General features: G+C 27.6%; 1 protein-coding gene across 4 annotated transcripts in view; it reads left to right on the top strand.

Annotated features, from left to right (window-relative positions):
- The window catches only part of Aldh-III (Aldehyde dehydrogenase type III), a 32,034-nt gene that overhangs the window by 5,249 nt on the left and 6,814 nt on the right, over window positions 1–19,971 (top strand). For all 4 annotated transcript variants that reach the window (XM_065513641.1, XM_065513642.1, XM_065513643.1 and 1 more), the window contains 4 exons: window positions 8,802–8,839; window positions 9,115–9,173; window positions 19,071–19,473; window positions 19,538–19,932. In XM_065513641.1, coding sequence (XP_065369713.1) covers window positions 8,802–8,839; window positions 9,115–9,173; window positions 19,071–19,473; window positions 19,538–19,932 — 895 coding nt within the window. The remainder of the gene's footprint in view (window positions 1–8,801; window positions 8,840–9,114; window positions 9,174–19,070; window positions 19,474–19,537; window positions 19,933–19,971) is intronic.

Genomic DNA, 19,971 nt, shown 5'->3' with positions numbered 1-19,971 from the left:
TTAAACATTTTTAACTTTGCACAATTTCGTATTTTACATTTTTCAACTTCGTATGGTTTGGCAGTCTACTTTTAGCATCTTCCATATTTTCATTGTTTGAATTTTTCACTGCGCATATCGTTTGCAGTTTATGGTTTTCACGCTGCAATTTGTTTGCATGTATGATGTTTTTGTAGTAATTTTTTTGTATATTATACACAAGCAATTTCATTTGTTTTTGCTAACCAAAAATATACATATATTTAGGCAGCAAAAGATTTAAAAATGCAAAATTTTCATTTTGTCTTCTAGCTGCAACGTAAAATATTTTGTAAGGCAAAATATTTTTGGAAAAACTGCGACAAATATTTCTACCATGAAGCTTGTGCATATATGGCATTGGTTTATAGTTTGTATATTTTCAGTATTTGTGCACATTAATATGAAAACGATTCATATTTATTGCGCAGTCGGTAGTCAAATGTAAAAAACGTTTAACTAATTTTAAACCCTGGTTTATTCAATAATCCAGACAGAAATTAGGACTCTTGCCAAATAGTAATTTCAAGGAATTTTTCCAGTTCCATTAAATATTAAAATAAATCTGTTCATTCCAGCGGAATTTTTAATCCTAAATTAAGCCAAAAATTATTAATATTTTCCCGAAATTTCCGCGTTTTTTCTAAAAATAATATGCCCTTGAAATTTTTCCCTATTAGTAACTCTAGTGCCACGGCAACATTGGAAAAACAAAAATACAACTCTATATTGAATATACGGAATTTACAAAAATCGTTTACCATCACAACACAGTAAAAATAAAAACACGATTCAATTTCATGAAACTTTTCATTTAAATATATTTAGGGCCATTATTACAACTTGCCTTTATGTTCGTAATAGTAAAAGGTAACTAACTTTAAGTAATAGAAAAAGGTATCCTTAAAGTTAACTTTTACTATTTCGAACATAAAGGCAGGTTGATATAATGGCCCTTAATATTTTCTTTTAACTTTTTTGGAATTTTTACAGTAAAAATGGACTTAGCTGGTTTGCATACCAAAAAATTTACTTAACACATTTGCATATCACTTTATAACAATGTGAAAAAAGAAATAATATTTTCTAAGCAATCTGTCAGTGTATTTTTACATATTGTAACTTTTGTTTTTAATTAAAATCTCAATTTTCATAAAAAGTGGACTTAGTACATTTGCTCACTAAGCTAACGATATACATACATACATACCAAGTACATGTACACTTACCACTTATGGTGAGGGTTGTAAACATTTTTGAACGGATTAAATATTTTTGTGTTTGTTGGAATTATAATATGTATCTACTCGTAACAGAGCTTCGAATTAATTAATTAATTCAATTTGAGCCTAATTGAGTAAAATGTTAATTCGGAATTAAAAAACGTCAGCCATACATATATTTAGTCCAAAAATCAAATTATTTAGCTTCACTCAAAGGCTTTTATTTAAATAGAATTCACTCATCTTTGAATTTCAAAAATATTTGTTCTTCATTTAATTTATTTTTAACTTTTAATAATTTACAAAATGAATTGAAAAAAATTTATCTAAGCCTATTTGTGATAGATTTGAATAGTGGTTTTGTAATGAATTTGAATATACGAAAATACGTTTGGAGAACTAAGGAATTAATACAATTAATTAATTCGAGGTGAATGTTTTAATGGAATTATGGAAAGCAATATGTAATTTGCTTTAAAAAAATAAATTAAGAATTAATTCTTTCAAACCTTTAAAATCTATGTATGTAGAAATTTATAAGCTAAATATGTGAGTATCTTATCGATATTTTATTTTTAAAACTCTTTATCATAAAAAAATAAATGCTAATCATGGTTAATTTTCATATACAACATATAAAACTTTTTGGAAAATCATCATTACTTGTCCTGGAACAAGTACATATGCAAATAATTAGAACTACAGCTGTTTTCTTGTGAAATTTTCAAAAACTTTTTCATAAATAAATGATAAATACATATGAATTCCAGATAAATATATAAATACTAAATATGCATCTATTATACATGTACATTTGTACATACATACATATTTATGAACTTATTTCCATAGAAATAAACAATTTATTTGTTGTAGTCAATTTATGGAACATTTTCTTAAAACATTTGTTTAACAATTTATTGAACTCTGTTTCCCTCCAAGTGACTTTTAGTCTGATAACTTAAATCTGATGAGATAAAGAATTGTTTTTTTATTTTACATTTAAAAAGAATAATACGTATGTTAGAGTGTCCCTTAGAATTAAATTTTTTGTAATGTTGAAACGGTACCAAAAGCTTTAAGGGCAACCCGTGCCGACTTTCGATTTAGTTTTGTGCATTTACAAAGTTTTTTTTTTTAAATTTTTGCTATTAAATAATTACTTTTGCAATTTAATTTAAAAAAAAACGAAATGTGTACGTAATTGTCGTTCTATACAGATATAAAATACAAAAATTGGTTAAAAAATGTTAATGTTATTAAAAAATCGCCAGGACATTAACGTGTATCAGGCCACTAGAACAAGAAATGTAGGAATAAAATTAACATGTTTTGAGAAATATTAAAACAAAAGTTTATTCATACTTAAAATATATCCATATTTACTTGTATATGAGTTTTTATCTTCATAGGATACAGTTAACCTATTCGCAGGTATAACCAAAAAAAAATAATTTTTTTAACTGCAGTTTCTAAACTCCAATTTCAAATTTTTAAAAATTTTGTTAATCAAATTTTAGAATTTTTTGATCATCACATGGGGATTTATTGACAACATAATAGGGAATAAAAATGTGAAAAAATATGTCAATACCTCCTATAGATTTTCCGTACCTGCGATATAAATTTTCCGATTTTCGAGAAAAACTAATTTTTTGGCCATATTTTGGCGAATGAGCCTAATTAAATTACAGATACCGAGGGAAAAGCTCGACAGACTCCGTTCTAGCGGAAATTTGTTGGTGGAGTAAAAACTTATTTATAGACCGTGAAGAAACAAATGAAGATGATAATGGAAATAATTTAGAGAGTGATGCAGAAATGGATTCGGCCTCGAAAGATGAGAGTGACGTTACCCAGAATTTACAGCTTCCATCAAAATCAAAAAGACTTCGAACCGTATAGTTTAAAATATTTATATTGGTTCCAGTAAATATTCAGATCACATTCTGAAAATAAATTGTAGTATTCAATAGAATTTCAGATTCATTTGATATAGAATTGTTTTAAATTTTTCTAAAAATAGACAATGAATGACATGTAGTGCATTTTAATCCAAAATTGATAATTTATTTATATTTGACCACGCCTATACCGCCCACCATTTGTTGAAATAAAGGAAAAAATATATTTTTCCACATTGGATTCAATGCAACAATAAGTACGTATTTATACGTTTTTTCATTCATAGTGTAAAAAGTTATCAAAAATGGCCCAACTTCAAGAGGCCATAAAAATTAAATTCGAGCTAAGTTTTTAAAACCCTTTGGAAGTTTTGTTAAGTTAATGGTGAACTTTCATTTCCCTTTGGAGTTGTTGAGGCCGGCCGCGATAACCCGAAATTTGTTGCATAGTGTTATATTTGAAATTTGTTTTATGATACGAAATTTAATATAATAGTAAACTTTATAGACTTAAAATCGATTTAGGCTTTTGTAGTTAGGCTGATAGTCAACTTTATGGACTTAAAATCGACTGTAGTTAGGCTTATTATTTTTATTTTTTTATTCAATTATTCTGCATAAAATTATTCGAATTATTCTTTATGTGAAAATTTTAATTTTCAAATTATTCGAATAATTATTCCTAAGAAATTGTTCGATTATTTGAACGAATATTATTCGAATGGATACCCTAGTACATACACGTACATATGAATGAATGTATTGCTTCTTACTGATAACAATACTTTCACGATTTATTCATTTATTTATTAATATTTTTTGAGAACTTTTATTTTATATTTGAACATGCACATTTAGTTTAATTTTAAACTTCGTTCTTACCAGGTTAGCTTTCAATTATTTAATTTATTTTGTATAAAAAAAACAAACATTAATGAAGAAATATTTTTATTTTGGTGAAAAATTATTTGAAATTGCAATTATAAAAGCAGAATATATGTATATGTACATATCTACATATATAAATTAAAATGTCTATACAATTATAAATGGTGAAATATATATTGAATAAAAACAATAGTATACTCGTACATATGTATGTATGTACATACAAATAAATATATAAAATTAAATTGTTGCAGAAGAATAAAATAAAATAATAATTTGTATACTGTGTATAAGTAAAAGGCGTCAGTAAAAGCAACTATGTACTGGAAAAAAACGATTTTTAATTGTCTTAATATTACCAGTTTAATTTCAAAAATATTGTATCTAATTATACCTACTATGCAATTTCATTAATTATTATTTAAATATTTAAACTGGTTTGTACAATGTATGAAAAAAGTAATATACTAAATACTTATGTATATGTATGAATGAACTTTGATATAAATTATAATAATAATAATAATGATATTTTAAGTGTCCAAGGTTCAGAATACATTTATAAATCGCTTGTAAATGCTACTGTGTATTATAATACTTTTGATATGACTGAAATATTAAAGTTTAACTGCTTAGTTTAACTGATAGTCTAGTACTGGCTTGTCAGGCTCTGGAATTTGTATTCAAAAATAGGAATTTGAAAATCCGAACATCGGTCCTTGTGGCAGAATGATATGTATTTTTTATGAATTATTCGTAAAGAGAGGGTACATGTCAATATCCATTTAAAAATTTCTTATTAGTCATTTTTGCAGCCAGTTCAAATATGTAAGAATATTCACCCTTATCGTGGTAGGCGTAATCGTTTTACGTACTAGATTAAAGAAACAGCTTGCATTTTATCTTTAATATAGTACGAAACTGTCGTCGGCGTAAAATTTTTACGCCAACCACGATAAGAGTGATTGTAATTATTTTTGTTTAAATCTTTGAGGAATATTACAAACAATTAAACTTCCTTTTTGTCAAAATTTTGCCATTTTCCAAAATCATTTAAAAATTTCGACTTTGATTATTTTTTACGACTAGGCGAATTGAGATATTGCCAATAAAACGTGATATTTTGGTATTTATTAGAGATTAGAAAAATATTTGGACAAACATTAGATATTTGCAATGAACAAAATAAAGTCAATTTTAAAAACAAAAATTTCAAAATTTAACCAATTATCTTTTAAAATATAAAAGTGATAACTTAGTGAAATAAACAGGAATTTCATTACCTTCACACTAGCTTTACAACAAAGTTCATTTCAATCATTGCAATCTGTCCATATTTGTACAAGTTACAAGCTGTAATAAGTTTTCCAAAACAGAGGTGGTCGACTTTAACACCATGTATTCACAAATTTCATTTTCTTAAAGTCTATAGTTAGAAGATTCAGATTTATCACCATCCTGAAAAATTATTCGTTCCAGAACAATGCATATGAGTCGGTTAAATTTGGAATTGCCCTATATTATTGTTGATGACCAGGAAAAGTTTTTCAATCTTTTAGCTTGGAAAATAATAATTTTGGTGATCAAATTCAATGGCGATACTATCGGATATTAAGAACTAGTGAAAGAACTCACTGTGCACTAACTTCCTATTGAGTGTCTCCAAATCATCAGTACACTGATTTTACAGATAACATGACTTGTAAGGAAGTATTGGAGATCCTGTGACATACAATGACTGCCTTTTGTTGCTGTTGGGTTCGTTGTGTTTTTTGTAACAACAAGCACAAGTGAATTTGACAGTTGAAATATCTAAACAAACGAAGCAAAAATAATTAGCTGCGTTAACGGTGGTGTCGTTAACGCAGCTAATTATTTTTTATATATTTTAGCATATACATATTTGTCTTGATACAACTCTAGTTTTTTGTTTAATTATTTTCTTTACATTAGCTTTTATTTGTTTCATTTGCTTTTTGAACAAAACAAACATCACAAAACAGCTGACGAATAAATATTTTATTCAATTGGTGCGACTTTTTATAAATGAATTCAGTTCTACAACAAAAATGTAAAAAAAAAACTCTTAAATATTAACGTAGATCAATGATGCCATTTTGGAATATTTTCTCCTAGACTGAGAAATTATAGATTTATTGAAAAATTATGTTAAATTTTCTTTATTTTCCGATTTACTAATAGTAGTAGATTTTCCGTGCAATATCTTAAAATTTCAAATACTTCTAGAATCTAGATTTATGCAGACTATAGTTTTGTGTTCTGTTTTAAACGAAACCGAGGTTTTTTAAGACTTAAACCGAAAACCGTAAATTATTTTTAAATTTGTTTTAGAACAATTTTGAGCAGATGAATTTAAAATATAAAACTAAAAATATACATTTATATTAGGGAAGTATGGACATGTTTTTTAAATTCATCAAAAGGTATACAAATGTACATAAACAAATACAAATGTTTAAACCGTTTCTCAATATGTTTGTCTTGGGTTCAGTATTTGGTGAGCTGGATCAAATGATAAAAAATTATTTGTTTATCACGTGAAATGTCTATGAAAGGCGCTTTCAATGCCATATCTGAAATAATCGTGTAAATCCAAAAATATTCTAAATTTTGTAATTTTTTGTAAAAAATTTAATTTTTTTACATTTTTGGTTTATACATACATTTTAAATAAATACTTTATAACGTTTCTTCGTTTTTCGAAGTTCAATTATTTTCTTCCCAATCTGATATAGATCATATAGCAACATATGTTCAAAACACAATATCCTTTGCTCCTTTGTCTATTTCGTTCGAAAGTAGAATTATTAGTATTTTGATTTTTCAAAAAGAGTAAAACTAAAATATTTGGATTAAAACCACCTTCCGTGGAATTGAACATTAACATTTTTACTTAATTTTTGATTTAATAAGCAAAACATTGCTTATATTTATTTTTTGCGAATTGACAGAATTAATTGGAATCTAACGATGGTTCTACCTTCTAAGGGAAATTGAAGCCATTACGATACAAATTACAAATGGTAACAGGTTTGTATATAACCAAAATTAGAAATCGAGTCAGTTCATCTCTTTATATTAAATTACATTTTAAAACCAAAGACTTTTTTCGATTTTTAACGAAGTCTACATTCGTATAATTGAATAATTTGTTCTAGGCGGGAAATGAAAAAGTGCGGGAAAAGAAAAACTCTACTAACATCACATCGCGATATGCTGTGCCCCGATGCATCGGGTGAATATAAGGTTCGACAAATTAAAATAAAATTCAAACTAGATTGAGTTTCGAAAAACGGAAAAACCGGTTTTGTTTCATGTAATTTTTATATGTTTCAAAAGTTGTATGAAAAAAGCTCCATCTATCGATGCATCTTGCTCTATTTCAACAATGATCAATTCAAACCTTTTATTCAATATTGTATGTTCCACATCTACTATGTATGTTAATAATATCCACAGATACGTTAATAATGTCTACAGTTATGTTAAGTGCTTTTAATCGGCCGATAAACAACATTATCCACAATCAGAAATAGAAAGGTTTAGAAACCGTTATATTTGAATTCAAATACAATTTCGTAACAATACATATGTTTAGAGAGAAAACGGTAAATCGATCTTAAAGACAAAATAAAATACATATGTATGAAAAACAAAAATAAATATTGACAACAAAAAGTTATTACAATTCAATTTAAAAAGAAGAAATTTAAAATAACAATAAAGTAAAAAATAAATGACTAATATCAAAAAATAAATGTTGAGATTAATTAAACCAAAAATTAAAAAAAAACAAAATTAAATATCCAAGTAACTATTTTTTAAGGCATTCATTTCAATAAAAAATAACCGTAACTTCAGTGAAAATTTATATTTATTTAGTACCTATAGATTTGACAATTGAAACAAACATTTGTTTGTTTAGAAAATATATTTCAGAATAGAAAGAAGTCTCTGGCAACACTATATGAAACAATTTGACAGTTAAGTGTTCACAACAATAAACAGCTGTTTGACAGAGCACACCTTGTATAAATTCACCTTGTGTGTGCCGCATTCGGTAGCGATGAATTTCAGTTGATTTTTAACGTTCGTCTAAATTTAACGTATTCGTAGGGAAACGGACGGGCTTTTATAGAGAGATTGTGTTGTTTAGTTAATTAAAATTTCATATACTTTTTTTGGGGTTTGTTTTGTTGATTTATTTCGTTTTATCTCGTATTTCGCTTTGCTTTTAATCTATATGGTATAAAATAAATGGAAAAAGTGTTCCGTGTTGTATCATTCAAGCAAAGATTAACTTTTGGACCGGAGCTGCTAGTGAGTGATTGCGTGTGTGATACATACATATATTCAATAAAATTGTAAAAAGCTTTTAATAAAAAAACAGTATTAGTTCAATTATAAAAATAAAAGTAAATTACTGCAGCTACTTACTTACTACTTACTTGCGCTTGCTAACAAATGCAGACAGATGCAAAATTGTGAATAAATTTTATATGAATTTTTCGGTCCATAGAAATAAAACTTGCTAATAAAAAATTCCACTCTATATTATTTATGCATATAGAGAGAGGAGCTTGTGGGAATAATCAATTGAATGAAAGTGATTTTTACGCAATTATACACAAAGAAACTACAAAAAAAAACTCAAATTAAAACTAAAAATAATAACTATAAAACTATCTAATAAGCGCAAATAAAGAAAATAAGCATAACAAAACATTCTTTATTTTAAAACTTGCAGATACTTACCAAGGAGAAAATATGACAAGCTACGACGATGTAAGTACATTAATATGTATGTAAGTAGATATGTATGTACTTATAAGTAAATTTATATATTTACTTGTTATTTGTACATAAAACTACGTACATACAGTTTACAAAAATGAAAAGTGATGAAATTAATTTTTTTTTCGTATTTTTCCTGTTTTTCTTTTCTTTCATAACACGAAACAACAATTTACCACACAACAACTACTTGTCCATTGAAACCGCTACCAATTGCTTCAACTACAATAACAATAAAATAAAAAATAAAAAAAAACAACAACTAGATATTGCAAAGATGCCGCACAGCTTTTGCCAGTGGAAAAACAAGAGATGTCAGCTTTAGGTAAGTGAACAAACAAAATACACAGTACAGCAACCATAACAACAACAACAGTAACTAACTTTAAGAGAATCAACTTACAAAACTACACAAGCGGACAAAGAAACGAAAAGGAAGCTACTTATTTATACATAAATATTTATGATTAAGTTTTGAATAATTTTTTTTCATTTTTTTTTTTTAAATATTTATGAATAGAATATTCGAAACAAAAGTGCAAAATATTAAGAAAATAATTTGTCCAATTCATGTTCGTTACAACAGGTTTATTAGAAGGCTTTTTCGCTTTTCGTTTTGGTGAATGCCAAACATGTTGAAGTATTTCAAACTCAACTCAGTATTTGAGTTCAAATATTAATAAATATCTACATACACAAACATAAATGTATTATTATGAACAGTAGTCATTGAATTATTCTTAGTTTTAAAATATTCATAAAATAAGTTCATTTTTCCAATTAGTACTTAGATATCTACATACATACATGTGTACGTATGTACATACTTAAATTCCGATGTAATGTACATAACAATTAATGAAGATAATATCGTCTAAACAGCAAGTGACAAATCACATTTACTAGTGATATGATTATTAACCCTACACCTACTACTGTGGGGTTGGTATATTCGATTAGTGCTGATGTTTGTAACGTGAAAAATATTGTTCTAACACCCACCCTAAATCATACCAATCTGCTCAGGATCACTTTCTGAATCTATTAATTTGAATTAGGTTCGAATCAGTCCATTATATAAATAAATATCCTAATTATAAAGATATCCAAACCTAATTTCGCACAAATACGTTTTCTATAAGCTAAACACTCAATACCGATCGGTCCACAATGTTCCATATAATTGAATATAAACCGGTTTCGGTTTTTTAATAATAACCGGTTAACCGGGTTTTTTGGCATAATATTAAAAAGCCTAGAAATAAGAAGAAAACTAATTTTGTTTATTAAAATAATAGTTATTTAAACAAAAACAGTTCATGGAAAAACTTAGCAAAAATTCTAATAACCAAAAATAAGCCTTTTTAAAACGCTTATATACTTTTTAATTCTAATTTTGATTACTTCTTTTAATCATCACAAGGTCTTCGGATCAAATTTGAAATTAAAATTGATTGGTTGATATTTTTGATATTTTATGAATTTTATTTATGAAAACTTGTATTCCCCGGGTAAATACCAAAGCTATGTTTTTCTTATCCTTCATCAGGTATTCGGGTCAAAATTTACCCATTTTAAAATTAAAATAATTTTTTTTCTAAAATGATATTTTATGATTTTTATTTAATGTCAACAACAAAAAAAAATTGGCAAACAAAATATATATCTTTTTTATTTGTGTCAAATTTGACCCGAAGATCATTAACGTCAGTAAATTTGAAGGTTAAAATAATCTCTTAAGAATGAAACACAGTTTAAATGCTTTGGAGCTAGACATTGAAAATGATCTTTCACTCAGTTTACCTGTAGGACAATGCATTGAGTAAGTTTTCAAGCTTTCCAGATCGCTTGTGACATTTGTCTAAATATAAAAGTCTTCTAAAATAGTTGGTGTATTTGTTTTAAAATTTTTTTTGGATTTTGAATATTTTTTAATGTTTTTATTAAAAAAAAAAACTCATAAAAACACACAGAAAAACCCGGTTCCTTCGATATTCGAAATGTGAGCTTTTCAAAAAAACCGAAACCGGGCCGATCACCCTAAAACATATACAGCACACATGCCACCAGTTTTATGGCGATCGGTCCCATATAAATTTTGAAAGAAAACTGTTTATATGGCTTGACCGACTATACATTCCTACTTGTTTTTTATATATGTATAACTGTAAAACTACAAATATGTGTGGATATGTCGAACCTTATATACCCTCCACCATAGATACATATATAAAAGGAATATGAAAGATCGAATCGGTTTTTTGGTAAAAATCTGTTATTGTTTTTTGTTGAAGAATGATTTATTAGTAAAAACCCTCTTCTTCTCAATGGTATATTTTGATATACATATATTTACATACGAGTACATACATAAAACCAACGCAAAAAAAATTCTAAAAATATTTGGTAAAAATTTCTGTTGATTATAAAAACTTACACTTGAAAATTGTAAAAACGTACAAAACTAATTTATTTGTTAATTGTTCATTATCTGGTTTAATAAAAAAGCTAAAATTGCTTAGTTTTTAACATCTATATCAGGTTTTACTTCTCTTTCTACATATCGAAAAGCGACTTCTCTTAATAAGAGAGAATTTTACCAATACTGTCGTACAAAGTCTTTGTTAACCCTCTAATGCCTTAGCATACCCAAGGTACTCATCGCAAAAATGCCAATAAATGAAAATATAACTGATTTTACATTTCAAAAACTCATGTAACAGTTGCTAAAAAACGCACTTAAATTATTTTAAAAAGCTTCCACAGTTTTTGAAATGAAATATAAATTATATTTGCATTTATTGACATTTTGCGATGAGTGCCTTGAGCCTTAAGCATTAGAGGGTTAAAATATGTTACTCTCTTTTAAAGAATCCCTCAACTCAGAAATTATGGATTATGTAAAAAAAAAGCTTTACTAAGCGAAGGATCTATTCGAGATACGCAGAGGAGAAATACCGAAATCCGATTATGGGCCAATTTTGGTGAGAATAGTACTAAAACCAATCGTTCAATCAGAATAGCTATTATTGTGCAACGTAATTTTATGTTGACAAATGAGGATAATATATTTGTTTTAATTTCAACACATCTGCAGAAAATATTGTAGTATGTTTGGTTTAATATTATATTTATAATAACAATAATACTCTAAACAATAAGTAATAAAAACCACTATTTTTCCCAAGTAAATTTAATTATTTTTTTTTTGTTTTGGTGAGAAAAATATTAACTTACATAAAGGCAATTAAAAGCCATATTTTCATTGCAATTTTAAAGGATTGTACTTGACCAACATTTTTTATAGCCGTTTTTTAATTGTCAATTTATTCAGCTTAACAACGTATTGTAAAACCAAACAGACTTTGGAATATTTTTTATAAATACCTACATAATGTTTGTTTGTAGCCACTTTTAAACTGTTTTATGAATGTTAAAGTTAAAGTGCACAATATTGCATACGACTATTTACGTGATTTTCAATTATATTATACTTAATATAAATAACAACCTGTATTTTTATTAAATACATCACTTAATTTTAAAATATACTATTCTGTTTTATTTGTTTTAATAAGTACCTATACATATACTTAATACTTGGATATATGCACCTTCAAAAGACGTTTTTTTTATAATTAATGCTTTGTATAATAGAGCAATTAAAATTGTTAATTAACAGACAGACGAATATGCAAAAAAAAAGGTTTTTTCTTTCTAATTAATTATATTCATAACTGGCGATAATGATCTTTTACTTTTAAAGTTTATCTTTATCTATTAAATGTTTGAATTTCATGGCAAAAATAAAACGTTATTTAACAAATATTTTTTGACAATACTACTAAAGTCAAGATAGAAAATTTGTATAGAAGTTGTGACAAAATAATAACGGTATTCTCAATCTTGTGGTGCATTTGCATTGCAAATTTATACAATGGTGAATAAAAATGCAATGCATATACAATGATGTAAGACCATTTGCACAGGATTGTGAATTGGGCAAATATTTTTATTTGTTTTTATTCACTTTAAATCTGTGACCCAAGGTATTAATTAGCTGACTTATACCACTTTGAAACCAACTGCAAATCCAATACTATTCGCAAAAAATTATTTTTTTTTGAGAAACAGAAATATTCTTTCAACACAAACATTTTGATTTCTAGACTTAGGCTACTTTCATAACCGTTAAAAGTTAAGGGTAACACTAACCACCATTAACACGAAGACTGGTTATGTGTTAACTAATAGTTATCACAAAAAAGCGTTTTGTGCCAAATACTATACTAATACTTTTGACCGAAGAATAACTGTCTTTAAGAACTAATTTCAAATTAGATTATATACGTCGTATTAATGATTTAGTAATCCAGATATAGGTCAAAAATTGAGGTTATCCTGGTTTTTTGTAGACCGATTTTCTCGATTTTTAAAACCGAGCCGGAAGAATTCCGGAGATGTTGATGTATGAATCTTTTATGTATGTTATTTGGAGGCTTCGAAAAGTTGATTTCAATAGACAGACAGACGGACATGGCATAATCGACTCCGCTATCTATAAGGATCCAGAATATATATACTTTATAAGTTCGGAAAATTATACATATTTTGGAAATTACAAATGACAAACTCATATATACCCTTCTCACGAAGGTGAAGGGTATAAAAAGGAGATCTAACATTGAATAAAAATATTTAAGATCCTGATGATTCTAATTGTTCACTACTATGTATGTACTTGTGAAAATAAATATTTTCTGAATACATTTCATGTTTTAAGACAAATAACTGGGACAAAATATTCATAATTCCGTGAGCTTAAGTTCTCCAAAGGCAAATCGATGTAACAATTTAATTTAATGGATGAATACTTGTATTCACGATTACCAGATTTGACGATTTTTAGGTTTCCAAATGGCCCATTTCCCTAATTTTTACGATTTAATTAAAGATAAATTTTGTACTAATTTACAATTATATTATATTCATTGCAACATGATGAAGTATTACGGTTTTATGTCTGGCTGCATTTTTTGGGAGCTTATTGGCCAATACTCGCTTCAGACGAATCAGTTGCGATCGGTACAGGTTTTCTGTGAAGAACAGGATCCTTTTGCTCCCACCAAATACAGGAATTACCATAGCGTCATGGATATTTGGCTGTTTGTCCGGGCTTTACATGCGATATCTTGGCCTTCGGCTTATTGTAATGGATCCACTTTTCATCACAATTAATGATTCGGTGCAAAAATGATTTTCTTTTATAGTGTTCAATTAGCATTTTAGACATACAAAATCGTCTTTCAAGGTCTCTCAGCTTCAATTCGTATCCAATTTATCTGCTTTTGAATGAATTCAGCTGCTTGCAAACATTTTGAAAATGATGATTGAGTAGCTCTCAATGATTTTGTAAGCTCTTGTTGAGTTTGCAAACAATCTTCATGGAGCAATGCCTCCAATTCTTGGTCTTCAAACTTTTTTGGCTGGTCTGGGGGATATTTGTCTTCCGTGTCGAAATCACCACTTGTGCAAGTCTCTATGTGTATATCGATGGCTTAATATAAAAAGGCCCTAACATGTGTTTTTTTTGTAAGTCCAGATTTTCGTTTATTTTGATAAATGGTCCGATCATATATCATAATTAGTCAAAAAATCTCGACTTAAAAAAACACGAGTTAGGGCCTTTTTATATTAAGCCATCGATATTCAAGTCCTGTGCAAGTAAACATGATGTATGTGAACCTAGTAGTCTTAATGTGAACGAACTAGATGTTCTATTTCGTATGGGAAGCATGGAAACTACTAATCCATATTTGGAAACCTACCAATAAAATTGTTTACCAATTCATTGAAAAATATTGATCTCACCATAAAACTTCTAATTGAGTTTTAAATGTTACCAATTCCATCCTTTACATGTTTTCATAATATGAGCAACGTTTTTGTAGCATTTTTCCATATTAACAAATGCTTCATGTTTCGATATAATAATACGAGTATGTCCAAAACCGAAACTGACCGGTTTTCAATTTTTCAAAACCATAAACGCAGTTTTTATTTTTCTTTGGTTTTTTTGAAAACTCTAAACTTATACATTTGCGTATGAACTTATGACTTGAAACTGAAGTAGGGTGCTAGTTTAACATTTTATTTGTTTGATGGGTTTTTTGTGTTCAGATTTACAAACGAGCACATTTGGTTCTGAAACGGAAGTATTCTAATCAAGGTTTGCAATTAAATTTTTAAAGTTGGTAAACGATGAAGAGAAAAAGAAGTGAATCATTTTATTTTTGTTGCTAAATAATTTAAATATTTATCTTTTGTATATAGTACATACATATGTATGTACGAACAACATCTATGTATATAAATATGCATTTCAAGTAACTAAAAATGCCAATAAAATATTTCGCAAATGTACGTACATATTTACCATTTAAATTAAAGATGAAAGTTATTACTTTCATCAATAATATTCTAAATTATATGGTTAAATTGTGCTTTCCATTTCTAAATATAAATAGAGTTGTTGTGATCGATCATTAAAACAAACATTACGTTTTCTTTTTGTTTTAACGAAAAATACATACAAAATGGGAAAAATATCTTGCCAAAACTGAGTTATATTCTGAATTAGAATTCCTTACACATGATTTAATTATTAAACAACGCCGATGTATGTATTCGAAATTGTTAAACACTCGCAAAATATGTTAATTGATTGAATTTATTTGTGTATGAATGTGTGTATTTATTAAAGTATATTTTGTGTATTTTTTTTTTGCTTTGTATACATTTTGTTTTGGCATTGACCTTGCTCATCCATATGGCTGGTCGCTTAGTAGTTAGTTAACTGATGGGTTGGTTGGCTGGTTGGTTGGTTGTTTAGTTAACAAACAAGTAACGTTTGCCGCTAGTTTTGTTTAGTTAACCGTTTTGTTTTATTATTTTTTTTCTTCTTAAAATTCTTTAAATAATTCTGTGGTGGATGTTTCATTAGTCAAATCATTGTTTTCCTTAATTCTTCATTCCATATTTTGCTTTAAAATTGTAATCGTTAGTAGTTGATTTGTTCTTTCTTTGTACCTAACAAAATCGGAAGTAATTCTTTAACTTAATACATATTTGAAAACCATGGTTTTCTTGCAAGTGCTTATTAATTTTCACACGTTTGTTTTAAACTAAACTAAGAATTATGATATGACTTTAAAATGAAAAACTTGATAGTAATGTTTATACCGATTTATTCTAACATTTCTGTTTTTACGCAGAATTTAGGTATTGAAAAACTGTTTGCATTAATATACGTATCTACATGCATATCGCTCATTTACTAAAAGACTGACATAACTCAAATTTCATGAATATACAAAATGTGCGGCATTCTATAGTCTCAATAAACATATACATTTAGTCAGCCAAGTGATTAGACATTAGTGACAATTACTGTCTATAATGGATACAGTTTTTAAATTAAAGATTAAATCCAACATAAATTTAAGTTATACTTCTTGGCGGAAAATTATATGGTTATATATTGTACATAAGTGAAACAAAAATTTATCGATTTTTAAAATTTAAAAATATATAAATATAAATATTTCTTTCCAAATTCAAAATGTTTGATTTTCCTCATATGTAGGCTTGTATGTTATCTGGGGCTCCAAAAATTTGAATAAATTGTATTTATCATAATATTAAGTCGATTTAGTTAGGTCCACACAAAATGCAGTTTCGTATTGTGAAATTTTGCAAAATGGTTTCAGTGGAAAAAAAGTTATTTACCAAAATGTTAGGTAATCTCGATTTTCGTATTTTTCCAAATACTTCTTCAACATTGTTACTTTTTAGTTTAATTTTACATTGTTTAAAATAAATTCGTTCATATATTTAGTGTTATATTCATCATATCGCTTATTTGCAGCAACGTCGTCATAACTCAAAAAAATTTATTTTTCAAGAGACGCATTTTTAGTTTTTAAACCGTATTTTTTTTTTAAATTTTAAAGAAAAAAAACAAACACACTTTTCTATATAACTTAACGATGTTGAACACAAAACTAAACTAACAACTAAAATAATACGTTATTGCATGTAATATATAATAGATTATGAAATTAGGATAAAATGCTTCTATGGCGATCCTGCGTGTAATTTTAGACATCTTATTATGACGTTGTTGCAGCAAATGAGCGATATGTACATCTACATTAAGTATCCGCATTCGTAAGTATTTACATTAGAGTGTCCAAAAAACGGGCAAATTAAAAAAACCGATTTCCGGTTTAACCGAAGAAATGTGTTTTTGAAAAACTGAGTTTTTATTATTTTCTTTTAAAAAAGCCGATTTAACGGTTTCGGTTTTTGTCTTCAAAAAAACCGGTTAACATTAAATTTTTATTTAATATGAAAATGGTTTAATATGAAGATGTATTTTCCATATATTTTATCAATCATATCTTCGTTTTTCACAAACAAAAATGAATATTACCAAATTTAAAAAATCAATTCAAAATTTTCAAAGTTTCTAACTAAAACTTGAAAATCTAACAGCCATAACTAAATAAGAGCGTTGTTTATTTGTCAAAAATTCTCATGCCCATATTACTTGTATGAAGCATACCGAAATAACACTGCGTTTAAACTATCGTTATTTAATTTTTTATTTATTTTTTGGATTTTGTTTTTCGTGTTTATGGTTTTCTTATTATTTGAACATACAAACAAACTAAAATTGTAAAACGTTGATACTTTTATTAAGGTATACAATGGTCGGCAGAAGGTCACAACTCTCGAGAATTTTATTTAGGTAAGGCTGTAAATAGTTCTGGAACTGACCATATATTTTCTTTGACTCCCAACAATAACATACTCCGACCCCCATTTTCTCAATCTCTGGTTATTTTTTTTCTCATACAAAAAAATGTTAATTGGAGTTTTATCGTTACGAAAAGCGATAACCAGATATTGAGAAAATGGGGGCGAATGTGTCTATTTTCGTGTGATGGGCATCATTTCAAAGACTAGCGTAATTTGTGAAATTCTAGTTTTAGGTGGAGAGTATGTAAGATTCGGCACAGCTGAATATTGTGTTCTACTTAAATTATTTTTAAATGTATGTATTTCGTTATTTATAATTGATAACGTGCAATGGTTTATTCATTATTTTATATAACATTCCTATTAATAGCAATCGTTTTATTAACAAGTTTTGTACGTATTTTTTCAAAAAACCATAGCCAATATTTTTACTAAAAATTAGTTTTACATTGTTTTGTCAAAGTAAACAGCATCAATTTAAATCAATCAATAGATATCAACTGTGATTTGGCCAATGTAAAAGCTGTTTAGATTTTATGTACATATATATTATCTACATTTTATTTAGTGGTTGCGTTTTGTTCATCAAACATTGGACTTGGACCACTTCTTTGTGGAATATTTTCAAAATTGTAAACAAAATATGTATTGTTAAAAGAAGTTGTTTGTGATTCTTTCAATACCAAAATTTTAATGGCTATATTTGGTTCATTCATATTCTATATATCGTCCCCTTAATAAAACAATATGTAGTGTATATTTTTTTGCCATTTTGAAATATTTGAGTTTAAAATTTTTGTGTTAGTAGACATCTAGAACAAAAGTAATATTTCAATTGATCTTTTGAACCACTTTGTGGAAGTAAAAAAATAGTGGTGTATATGCTTATACACTATTGTTTTATTGAGGGGACGATATACATACATATACATATCTCATATTCTATTTCAATCTAAATTTAAAAAAAAAAAACAAGGGATAAATAAAATGTCAAACATAATATCAGAATATTCAAAATGCATAACACTGATAATACAGATATGATTAAAGTAGTTTTTAAAGATTGACAAATATATATCATACCTATAGAAACTGTTATTTTTTATCTCGATCTGCAAACCACCACCATTAAAATTTTTTTGTAAAACGTCAAAACAACCATACTGTTCGATATTACTTGTTTGACAACTGTCATTTGTTGCATATCAATACTAATTTGTGATTCATAGTATTGTGGTAATTTACGTACTTACATATGAATGTAATTGACAGTCCCAACAGGAATAACCCAGATTATTTACATAAAATAAAATTATCTATAGGAAGAGTACTATCAATATATTACGGACATTTATATGAGTTAATTTAACAACTAAAATATTTTTTTTCCTTATTGTAGAAAAAAACAGTTGGAAAACCTATTGCGAATGTATGAAGAGCATGAAAATGACATGATCAATGCTCTAGACGCTGATCTGCGTCGTCCCAAACAAGAAAGTTTGGTCGTTGAAACAGAGTTTATGAAAAATGACCTAAAGCACATTTTGTACAATATAAATGACTGGGTAAAACCGGAGTATCCAGAAAAACCATTGGTCAATTTAATGGACGATGTACAAATTTACAATGATCCTTATGGGGTTGTACTTGTTATTGGCGCTTGGAATTATCCCCTGCAATTGTTATTGGTGCCCGTGGCATCTGCCATTGCAGCTGGCAATTGTGTTGTAATCAAACCCAGTGAAATTGCAGCCAACTGTGCCAAGTTCGTACAAGAAACTTTACCAAAATATTTGGACAATGTAAGTTGAGTTGAGGAAATTGTGATATTGTTTGCATTTGATTGAAACATTTTGGTTTTTACAGGAGTGCTATCCTGTTGTCTGCGGTGGCCCTGAAGAAACATCAGAACTGCTGAAACAACGTTTCGATTACATTTTCTATACTGGCTCCACACGTGTTGGCCAGATTATACATGCTGCTGCTAACAAATATTTGACTCCTTGTACTTTAGAATTGGGTGGCAAAAGTCCCTGCTATATTGATAAATCTGTAGAACTAACGACTGCTGTTAAGCGTGTTTTGTGGGGCAAGTTAATAAACTGTGGTCAAACATGTATCGCACCCGATTATGTTTTGTGTTCCAAAGAAATTCAAGAACAATTTATCAAAGAAGCCAAAGTTATTTTAAAGGAGTGGTATGGTGATAATGTTAAAGACAGTCCTGATCTCAGTCGTATTATAAATAAAACTAATTTTGAGTACGTAGAAACAAATTCCAAAAGACGTATGTTATATGT

Source organism: Calliphora vicina, chromosome 5 (assembly GCF_958450345.1).
Source record: "Calliphora vicina chromosome 5, idCalVici1.1, whole genome shotgun sequence".
Taxonomy (NCBI): Eukaryota; Metazoa; Arthropoda; class Insecta; order Diptera; family Calliphoridae; genus Calliphora; species Calliphora vicina.
This window is presented reverse-complemented; position numbering and strand designations above follow the sequence as displayed.